Raw genomic sequence first — 10,916 nt, 5'->3', positions numbered from 1 at the left:
CACTGGGCAGTTTGACTGTTGGTAGAATCCTGGCATAGATCTTCTGACTTCCTAATTCCTTTCTGGTGACTCAATCATATTCCTTAAAAATAAAGAGGAAGCCACCACCTAGGTGTGGAGTTGCCAGGAGATCAGAGGGTTCACTCATGTCCTGGCTGTTTGTTTTCTCTGATTTCCAACTCCCCAGCTTAGCCACATAAGCTTCCCGACTCAATCAAAGACCCATACCCAGCTAGAAGACATGTACCATCTCCTGCTTTGGAAGATGTTTGCATCTCATGAAGCATAATAGAGAATAAGTTGTGTTTAGGGCTCATCAGCAAAGCCCTCAACAGCAGACTTGAAGGCTCAGCAGGATCTTCTGAGGCACCTGCTTATGGTGAACCGCCTACATGGCTGCCAGTCAAATCTGGGACAAGGTCTAGACATTTGCATTCCTAATTAGCACACTTGTGAGGCAGGTGGACTTTAGCTTTGAGAAACAGATGAAGCAGCGACTGGACAAACCGGGTAGAAAACTGTGCACACTGAAACACACCAGGAACCTTCACTTAAATGAAAACCAAACCACCAAAAAAAAAAAAAGAAAAAAAAAGAAAGGAAGAAGAAAGAAGAGAGAGAGAGAGAGAGAGAGAGAGAGAGAGAGAGAGAGAGAAGAGAAAGAAAGAAAGAAAGAAAGAAAGAAAGAAAGAAAGAAAGAAAGAAAGAAAGAAAGAAAGAAAGAAAGAAGCCACAATTCTGAATTCAGGTAGACTTTTTTAAGGTAAGCAATTATTTTATTTCCCTGGCCTGACAGCATTGACTTCAAAGTACCAGAACCTGAAGCTGACAAAGCAGACGTACAGATTGCTCCCAACAGGGAGGACGCTCTTCATTGGTTGAGATGAATTGAAATGTCATGTGAGAATGCAATGCCTGCCCCTCCCCCCACAGAGTCCCTAAATGAAATGAATGATGAGTAAAGCCCCCATGAAACTCTGGTGTCCCCCTCGCTCCATCTTCTCTGAATAGCAGATGCCACGGCGGGAGACAGCTGGCCATCGCTTAGCATTGCAGTGCCTGTGAGACCCAAGAGACTGCAGCAGGGGGAGGACGAGTGGGCAGGTGGGCAACCTAGCTTACCTTGTAACCCGGACCCTCCACACACAGACACGCCGTCCTTGTACATGAGAAAGGTGAAGGAAATGCTAGAGGACTGATCCTGAGGCTCCTGAAAGTCCAAGGTACTTATGGGATGAGGAGCAGGACATGTTCAACCCTGAACTCCAGTTTAATGCCATCCAAACCGCTGGCAATCATAACCACGTTCCCGCACGGCCCTATTTTCCAAGAGGACTCCATCTAAACGCCTGTGTGAATGTCTCCTGCCACAACTGGGGCGGTGCTATGAAGCCTGGATGGAAGAAAAGGACTAGGAGAGGGAGGAATTGGAGACAGAGGTCAGGGGTCGCAATGCTTCAGTGACAGTGGGTATCTTTTGGTCCCTTAGGTGTGGTCCCCTACGGCATTCTTTTCCCCCTTTGCCCGTACGGCTTGTACAAATGCCAAAAGTCAAACCTCTGCCCAAAGAGCCAGGAGTTGCTGCTGAACTGTATTCTTCTCTAGCGGCCACCTGCCCTCCTCCCAAACCTCTGATGAAACTGCACGAGAGAGAAAGCTCACAGCAAGGCTGTGAATCATGTCGTCCCCATCCCGCTCTCACAGCCAATGCAACACAAGTTCTTCCTGGGCTGAGGAAGCAGAGAAAAGTAACAACTGAGCTTGTGAAAAAAAGACGACGACAGCGTGTGCGGTGTGATGTTTCCGGATGTCTTCACCTTGCGTCTCCTCCATGGTTGGGAGCCCTCCCTCTGGTTCCCCAAGTCCCACGCGCACCCCTCCCCTACCCCCAAGTCCAGGTGCTCCCATCTGCTGGGCTTCTGCCTCATTTCCCATAGACACTTTCATCACTGTAGGCCACATACAGAAAATAGTCTTCCTCGTGGTTGTCCTAAAAGGAGACAAGAGGACAATTCAGAAAATACTAAACATTCTTGTTTATAATCTCTATGATTCTAAGCCTCAAAAAATCTTGTAAAGGAGGCGTGGAAGTCAGCATTATTCCCATTTAAAATATGGAACAGGACCTGGGGTGCAGCCCAGTGGTAGAGCCTTGCCTCAAATGTGTGAGATCCTGGGTCTACAATTTAGCACTAGGAAAAAGGAATACAAACAACAAAGAAGAATAAAGTATAAGAAGAGGTTATCAACTACACATTGAGCTCTGACTTCACAAACATAAGTTTCCATAGAGAGCGTATCTCACCAACAGCAGAAAAATAACCGGAGTACGCTTTACTCCTAAAAACAACCATTCTAGCTGGGCATGGTGGCGCACACCTTTAATCCCAGCACTCAGGAGGCAGAAGCAGGCAGATTTCTGAGTTTGAGGCCAGCCTGGTCTACAAAGTGAGTTCCAGGACAGCCAGGACTATACAGAGAAACCCTGTCTCGAAAAACCAAAAAAAAAAAAAAAAAAAAAAAAAAACCCACAACCATTCTACAGTCAGCTTTAGCCACAGTGGTCAGCAGTGGCTACAGAACCTAACTGGTCAAACAACAAACAATACAGGATTACTTAATGCCTGGCTACACATGATTCATCTTAATTGCCCCTACCAACTCTTAGGAAGAAGAATGAATGTCAGACTCCGAGGAAGGGTGAGGAGAGGTGTGGAATGCTGGCTTCCAGGCATGAGATGGCTGTTGTAATCCTGAACTCACAGGCAGCTGGTTGATTTGCAACACACCAGTCCTCCTCAAAATTGGGCCTATCAACAACATTCCATCATGACAGGGAGTGGGTTTCTGAGGCCTCACCCCTTTCTAAGGATCTATACTTGATTGATAGTTAAGGGGGCCAAGGAATCATCTTCTATAGCGTCTGTATTATAGGACACTAGAAAGGTGTCCATCCATGCTTCTGTAAACAAACTGACTTTTCTCCTTTAAATAACTGGGTTAACAAAGCAAGACTGAGAGGGGAAAGAGACAGGGTAAGGGGTGGGGGTAAATCTGAATGAAATATGTTATGTACAAGTATGAGAATAACAAAAAAAAAAGACCAATTTATATAATGAATATATGCTAATAAGACACTGAAAAAAAAAAAAAAAAAAGGCTGGGTGCAATGATGTACACCTGTAATCTTAGCATGTAGGAGGCTGAGGTAGAACATTAGAGTTTGAAGTCAGCCTGGGCTACCTGAAAATCCCAAGCCAGCCTGAGCTTCCTGTCAAGACTCTATCTCAGAGACACAAAGTGAAACAAAACAAAAAAAGATCTCCAAAGATGAACAGGAGTGGATAGATGAATTAAATGTCAAAACATAATATATAGCACACTGGGTGAGCTGTCGAGCCCTGCATGGTAAGTCACCCAGTACCATCAGTAAAATTCTTGCAAGTTTTTGACATGATTTCAGAGCTTTCACAAACAAAACATTGCGAAATAATTCTTACCTTGAAAAAAATATTACTCTTAGGCTGGGGGCTGGGAGAGATAGGCCAGTGTGTAAAGGCTGGCCTTGCAGTCCAGAGGATCCGAGTTCAATTCACAGAACCCAGATAAAAATGGCATGTGTGATGTTGTATGCTTGTAACTCCAGTTCTGGGGAGGTCAGGAGGATCCCTGGGGCTCACTGGCCTGTCAGGCCAGCCTATTGGTGTGTTCTAAGCCAATAATGAGAGACCTTGTCTCAAGAGAGGCACACAGTGTTCTTGAGGAAACACCCTGAAATTGTCCTTCGATGTCCACCTGTGTGCACACATCCGTGTACACTTGCAAGCACACACACACACACACACACACACACACACATTAATAGAAAAAAATGAACTCCTCACTCTAGCAAGGAGAGCACAGATGCCACAAAACACTTACTGGCATACATACTCTTGGGGAATATATGCTGTGGAATAATAAGGGCTAGACCAGGGGTTACTAGAAGTGCATCTGACTATTGGGGCACAATGGGAAGGCAGTATCGTGTGTGACATCGTACAAGGAGTAGTACAGTCACAATCTTTGAAGTCCTCACTACAGTTTTTCTCAAATCAGATTCTACCTTAACCCATTCCCTGTACTCAGATAATGGAAACTCTTTAAGTGGCCTCTGGTTTGCTCTAGAGAGAGAGCTTCCAGATGTGGCTGAATCTGGACTGTTTATGTGGGAGCAAACTGTGAAGACAGGGCTCCAGATTCAGACGGAAAAGGAGCCAAGGGTTGCTGGTGTCTCTTTTCTCCATCTGTTGCTGGATGTGGATGGCTGACAGGCAGGAAATGGAGTGCACAGTTCACTAACAAACTGTGCTTCCAGAGACAGTAACAGAAGGGTGGGCACGGTGATGCTTTGCTATCAAGAACCACTGGAGTTGGCAATAAAGTACTACAGTCAGGCAAGACTAGAGAGAGATTTCAAAAGATTAACTTGAGTAGGTGCTCAGTCCCTAAAGGACAAAGGGTATCTAATCTCCCAGCTTCACACTGCTGTGTGTAAGAGGATCCCCATAAATAACACCTCCTGCCCTACTTCCCAGGTGTTTAACAAACCCTGGAACCAGAGCGAGGGGAGGACGCCAGGCTGCTCAGTATTGTGATCAAGACCATTACCTCATACAGCTGGCCCATGGTAGCACTCGTGGGAGGGATGGTGTTGTTGACAAAGAAGAATAAGGCGTCCTCAGGTCTCAGGTGGATCCTCTTCCGGATTAAGAAGTAGAACTGGCCAACTACAGGAAGGAAATAGAGAGCAGGGTGAGAAATGAAAAAGGATTAGTAGGAGAAACCTCAGAAAATAAAATAAAATCTATTGCGTAAGTACAAGCTTTTCAGACCCAAAAGCTGTCCGAGAGCCTTAGGTGGGAAAATAGAAACGGAGGCCTGTACAGTGCCTGACCCACCACACTGGGACTGCCCCCTCTTCCTCCTCATCCATCTTCAGACTCAACATTAGCAAATCCACCCAGCGTGACTATTGTGGGGGAGTACGACGTAAATCCAAGCATTCCCATCTAAATGGACCCCTGATTCCTTTCAGGTCCCATTTGCACCCTGAGAGCTAACAATAGGAAGAGATCCACTGAACTCTGGCCCTCCCAATACCATGGAGGCAAGTGTTGGGGCAATGAGCCCACGCAACCTCTCCCTGAAAACAATGAAGCTTCGGGGAGACTGACAGACAAATGGCGAACACTGTTATCTAAACGAATCTTTCCAGGGCATGCTGAAGGCATCTGGTACTTCTTTAAGAACAAGGTTAAGTCTAAATATGTATAATTCAAAACAGAAAATATGCTAGGGTTTGCAGTTTTCATCTCCCAGACAGAAACACATTTAAAGATAAAGTATTTGGATATAAATCTCTGAAATGTGATCCTCCTTGGTCACAATACCCAAGGCACAGCCGGAGCTGATATAAATCGATCCACCCAAGGATACCATGGCGGATTTTTAACGTGGTATAAATGACAAACTTTTGTTCTTTACTCCCAGGGTACTGCTTTCCTGTGTCTCCATGGCTAGGGCACATGAGTATGGCATTGGGAAATATCAAACAGAACTGGAAATAGGAGGGCAGAGTGCGCCTATCCGCACTGGCCAGCTCACTGAAGGAAACCACGCAAAGTCACCACCTACATGCGGTGACAACCCATATAGTCACCAACTCAGACTTAAAGATCAAGAATGCTTTGCCTGGAATGAAAGGTCAGAAGAGAGAAAGACGGTTACCAGTGAGGTCGGAGGGCACAAGGTACTTCCTCTTATCCAGATCAGGGACCCTGGCTTTAGGAGCCTTCTCCACGATGACCTAGAAGAACAGGAGAGTGGGGATGAAAACCGGACACCCTAGCATTGTCTTTTTTCCTTAAATACCTGAATTTGCCCAGTCTCATTTCTTACTCCCCATTTCCAATACTCCTTGAGCTTAAACAACTACAAATTACCTATAAAGGGCTGAAAAAGACATCCACCCTACGATATTTTATTAGAGAATCGAAAAGACGTTCTGTGTTTCTAAGATGTGTCTGATGACCCATTTGTTTTATTTTTTCCTCTAAAATATCATTTATGGACCCAGGAGAAGAAGCGGTCACAAAAGCACTCTCTGTGAAAGTGTTCTGATCCCCAAAATCCATGTTAGTGCCCAGTGGATGTGCAGTCCCCATGCTGGGAAGGCAGAAACTGGAGATCCCTGGGTCAAGCTGGCTGGCTGGCTGGAGTAACTGAAGTGGCAAGCTCTGGGTTCACACTGAGTAACGTGAAGAGTAAGCAAGAATTGTATGAGACATCAACATCTGGCCTCCAAACACATGCACACAGTCACACATATGCTCCCTCACATGTGGACACACTTATACAGAGGGGGAAATGCCATTTGTTACAGACACAACATTATAATCTAGAATGTCACTGCCTTTCAAAGACCACTGTGTTAAAAAAGTGTTCCTGCCTTGGTGCGATGAGCAAGTGGTAGAAACTTTAAGGGGTGGGGCATCATAGGGGTTTTAGGTCATTGAGCTATACCTGAAGGCTAATCCCCCTCTTCTGTTCCTCTATGCTACTAACATGATAGCTTGACTCACCACCAGCCCAAAGACTGGGGCCACCTAAGAGCATGGACAAAGACTTCTGAAGTCAGTAGCCATCTTGCCCTATAGAAGTTGACCTTCTCAGACACTGCTACAGTGATGACTACACACACACACACACACACACACAATGTGGTTCAGATTTCAATCTTTGCAGAAAAATGTTCATTGCTGAGTGAAAACTACTATGAATTTTTATAATGACTGACACTTCTGAGAGTAACACACTAAGTTATTCAGCATTATTAACCGTGTTAGAATTTTAAGGGACTTTCAATGTTGACATTAAGTATTTTCATAACATTTTTAAAGATTATGTATTTTGTAACAATGAAAAAAGACACATAAAATCTTAGATGATATTTACTTATTTGCTCTGAGAACAGAAAATATCTGACAAGAATATTAACATTAGATTCTTTGTTTTGAAAAGCTCATCTTAGATATAAGAAATGGGAAATAACCAAAATCAAAGAAGCAGAAACAACACTGGACAACTATCCCTAGAAGCTGTGTGCCTGTCAGTGTGTTTCTGGCCTTTCCAAGCTCCTTTATCAAACCACATACCTGCCCACCCCCAAATACCATACAAACAAGAACAAGAAAATGCTGGGGTAGACAGACTTAAATCCAACACTTCAAAGGAAATAGAAAAGAACTTGAAAAAGAAATAGACCAAAAAAAAAAAAAAAGGAAGGAAAGAAGGAAGGCAGGTTACAAACAAGAGAGCACCACAGGAAACAGGGAGCCCTGGTATTCACCACAGGAACTTCGAGTCCTGGAACTCCTACCAAAAGGAGAGGGAACTTGTTTTCTGCATCTCTTGCAGTGGCTTGTCCACCACAGGGATGTTTACAAATGTTTAAAAATAGTATGTCCAGCAGTTCCTGCTGTTATAGGTCTCCAGCACACGGTTATTTCAAGATCCCATGATCCCTTCTCCCAAGGCCCACGCACAACTCTTCAGAGGCCAAGCTTAAGTTGTGAGTCAGACTGCCTTAGAAACTTAGCGGCTTTCCTGTAAATACCTCAACATAGTAAGATTCGGTCCTGTGCCCAAGGCAGGAGAACTCCTGCTATGATCCAGTGATGGAGAAGACACCATGCAAAGGGTTCCAATATCAGTGTTGCCCCCACCCCCACCCAAATCTCTGTCATATAGCAGGGTTCTATGTCACAACCAGATGAGAGGTTGAGAACCTCTCAGATTGGGAGGTACCACCTGGGGGTGAAATCCAGGGGATCCATGAGATCTGAGCGAAGGTTTCTTGGCTTACAAATCATCACTGAAGTAAAACATTCAGCATCAAGTCACAAACAGGAGAATATAGAGAAACTGCAATGTTCTGTGTGAGTGCCGTAGACGACGGAATGAGAGGGGGCTCTGTCTTGAGGAAGGACGGAGGTTTTAGCTGAATTTTAAAACAGTTCACAGCTCGTATTTCTGTTAATGTTCTGAATAATGGGTAGGCATTCACTTAAGTTTCCTGGCTGGCACTGACTACCACCTGAACTCCAGATGGCAGCAAGTGTTAACCTACTTCTAGGGCTCAACCTTACAAGGTGTTCATCTAACTGTACTACAAACCGGAAAACAAAAACAAAAACAAAAACCCAGAAGGCCAAGGGCTCTGGAAGCCCTGTCGCATGACAGCCAGGGCTGGAATTCTCCTCGGCCAGCCAGCAATGTCAAACCTGTGGGTGGTGACTTCACTGCCCTGTGCTTCAGAGTAGGTCTGTAGCACAGGGATTTTAATGCTGTGACGAGAGTCGGTGAGTACGCAGGCAAGGCATTCTGTGTGCTCCATGGGTAATTTTAAAATACTAAGTGGGGTTGACAAATTGAGAGAAATTTTGAAAGCAGTCCTCCACGGTCCTGAGCTCAAGGAAATAACATGTGAAGGCATAACTGAAGTGTTCCCAGCCGTTCTGGAAGAGCCATGTATGTATAATTTCTGAAGAATGGTGGAATAGTTAACTCTCTTCTTCCTTATAGAAAATGAGGCTGAGGGTAGAAAATGGGGCTGAGGGCTTTCTCTTTCTGGACCTCCGTTTCTACTGGTAGCCCCTCCCCCCATTACTTATGCATCAAAAAAAAAAAAAAAATCAGGTTAGCACAGCTCTTTTACCCTTCAAAGTTAGAGGGACGATAATCTAATATAACATCATTGCCTACAGATAAAGAGAACGATTTTTAAAAGTCCCTGGTCCTCTATCCACCATATTTTAAAGCGATGTCATCCTTTGCTTCCAATTCTGCTGCGCAGCCTTCAAAAGAGGAGGAAAAAAAAAAAAAGGCAAGTGGGCGGGGGAGGGGGTAAAGTGAAAAACACCCGGATGCTGAAGACTCCCTTAGTATTTTTCTCCCCACTGCATGAACTAGGTATTAGCTGCTTAAATCGGGGTATAATTCATGGAGGAAACAGTTCTCAGTCCTGGCTCTTGAGATCCAAGAGCCCACCCACCCATCACAGTGCAGAGCAAGGACCTTCTTTTTCCACACATGGCCCAGGAGACAATAATGAGGAGGAGGCAGGCTGGCTGACTGTGACACAGAGCATGACCTTGTTTGCGGGCCGCCTGGTGAAGCCCCTCACCCCACCCCCCAATTCTAAGAAAACGCAGGACAGAATCTAGGGGCTTCTCGAATTTTTCCTCCTACGCTTAAGGAAATGGGAACGAAACTCGTTTTCATGGAGAAACAATTGGGCAGACATAGATGGGCACAAGGTTTATCTCACCTGCTGCTCCAGGGTTGGGCCGCGTTTTTCTATAGCCTATCCTACCTGCGGCCCCCAACCAGTCGCCCCCGCACACACAGGCCGCGCCACGCGCACATCCCAACCTCCATGGGTGCTGAATCCTGCTGACTCACCCACCACGAGCAGGCTGCGCTTTCGAGATGCCAAAAGTGGGTACAGGCCCTGGGGATACAAGCTTGTCAAAGCCGGTCAAGAATACGCGATTCCGATGACCCTCCTGCGCCAGGGCCACTAGCCATCGCCAGGCTACCTCGGCAGCTCCAGGGCAACCAGCTCCCAAACTCCCCAAGCTTGCCCTCTCCCTCCCCGCCCCCACTCACCGGCACCCGGTCCGGGTATTTCTTCCTAATCTTTTCACCTTCCTTTTTCCGATACTCGAAGGGGTGGTCCTCCTTATACTGGAACTTCATGATGGACCTCAGGATGTAGGGGCTCCCCGGACGGGGCCTGCTGCGCGCGCTGATGACTGCGTCTCGCGTCTGGCCACCCCCAGTCAATGTCAGCCTTATCACAATCGCTCCACCCGCGTCAGCTCCCACGCGCCAGTCGCCGCACTACGTGGCTAAACGTCCAGAGAAGGACCTGGAGATCTCGCGGCCTGAAGGTAAAGGACCACCAGGTAAAGAAATAGGGTGGCTTTTCCCAAGAGCTGGGAACACAAAAACACCAGGGCGGTGCTGTGACATCACGACGCCCCACCCCCGCTCCGCCCCCGGCGCTAAGGACTTGCTGGATCCGGGTGGACCGAAGCATTGTTTATTTGTGTGTCTTCTTTTCACCTAAGCTTTTCCTAAACCACTCCATCGAAACGCAAAAATCATGTAGTCGGGTTTTTTATTTTTGAGAATTGATATTAAAGGTAATTTGTTAATCCAAAGAATGCTCTAACAAATGTCTTCTTCCCTCCCCTTCATGTTTCTTGTTTGATGCCCAAAACAAACACACAGGAAGAAAATCCAGCTGTTTCCAGAGCAATGGAATCAGAAGTCTGGTGTTGGAAAAGCTCCAGGCGTCACGAGATTTGTAGCCCAGGCCTAAATGTCCTGTGCTTGCATTTTGACCTTTGCCTGGCACCCATGGCTGGCCTGCCTTCTCTGCCCCAACTCCGAGTCCTTCTGACGGGTGTCCTTATGTTTGGATCTATGCTGGAATTGGTTCTAAGACAACATAAACAGAGCATGACTCATGGATTCGAAGAAGTGTAAGGGTGAAGAACATGAAGTCATCAAGGTTAGAAGAAGCGATGGCCGCTAAACTCCAGACTTCACGCACGTTCAAGGAGAGATGATTCCATTCATTTTATAAGGTTCGCCAGAAGTGAGGTTGTCGAGTTCTTGAAAATACAGAGGTCAAACTGGTTAGGTGTCTATGTTTCCCCAACAGTACTTTCCTCTGGGGTGGGTATCACCTGTAGGGTAGTTGTCCTGATGAAAAGGCCTTATTGGGCACCAAAAGCTCTGACTGGCATGCTGGTGGAAGACCCTCAGTAGTATAGAGTCAGCCAGCCCAGGCCCCTCTGGCATAC

General features: G+C 46.1%; 1 protein-coding gene across 1 annotated transcript; it reads right to left on the bottom strand.

The window, feature by feature from the left end:
- Positions 1-749: 749 nt before the first annotated feature.
- Positions 750-10,083, bottom strand: Gabarapl1 (GABA type A receptor associated protein like 1). Its single transcript, XM_021190500.2, has 4 exons — positions 9,712-10,083; positions 5,770-5,848; positions 4,651-4,769; positions 750-1,990 (listed from the first exon to the last, which is right to left on the bottom strand). Exons 1-4 carry the CDS (start codon positions 9,799-9,801, stop codon positions 1,925-1,927), a joined length of 354 nt encoding a protein of 117 aa, XP_021046159.1. The 5' UTR covers positions 9,802-10,083; the 3' UTR covers positions 750-1,924.
- Between the last annotated feature and the right edge of the window lie 833 nt (positions 10,084-10,916).

Source organism: Mus pahari, chromosome 2, assembly GCF_900095145.1.
Source record: "Mus pahari chromosome 2, PAHARI_EIJ_v1.1, whole genome shotgun sequence".
NCBI lineage: Eukaryota > Metazoa > Chordata > Mammalia > Rodentia > Muridae > Mus > Mus pahari.
This window is presented reverse-complemented; position numbering and strand designations above follow the sequence as displayed.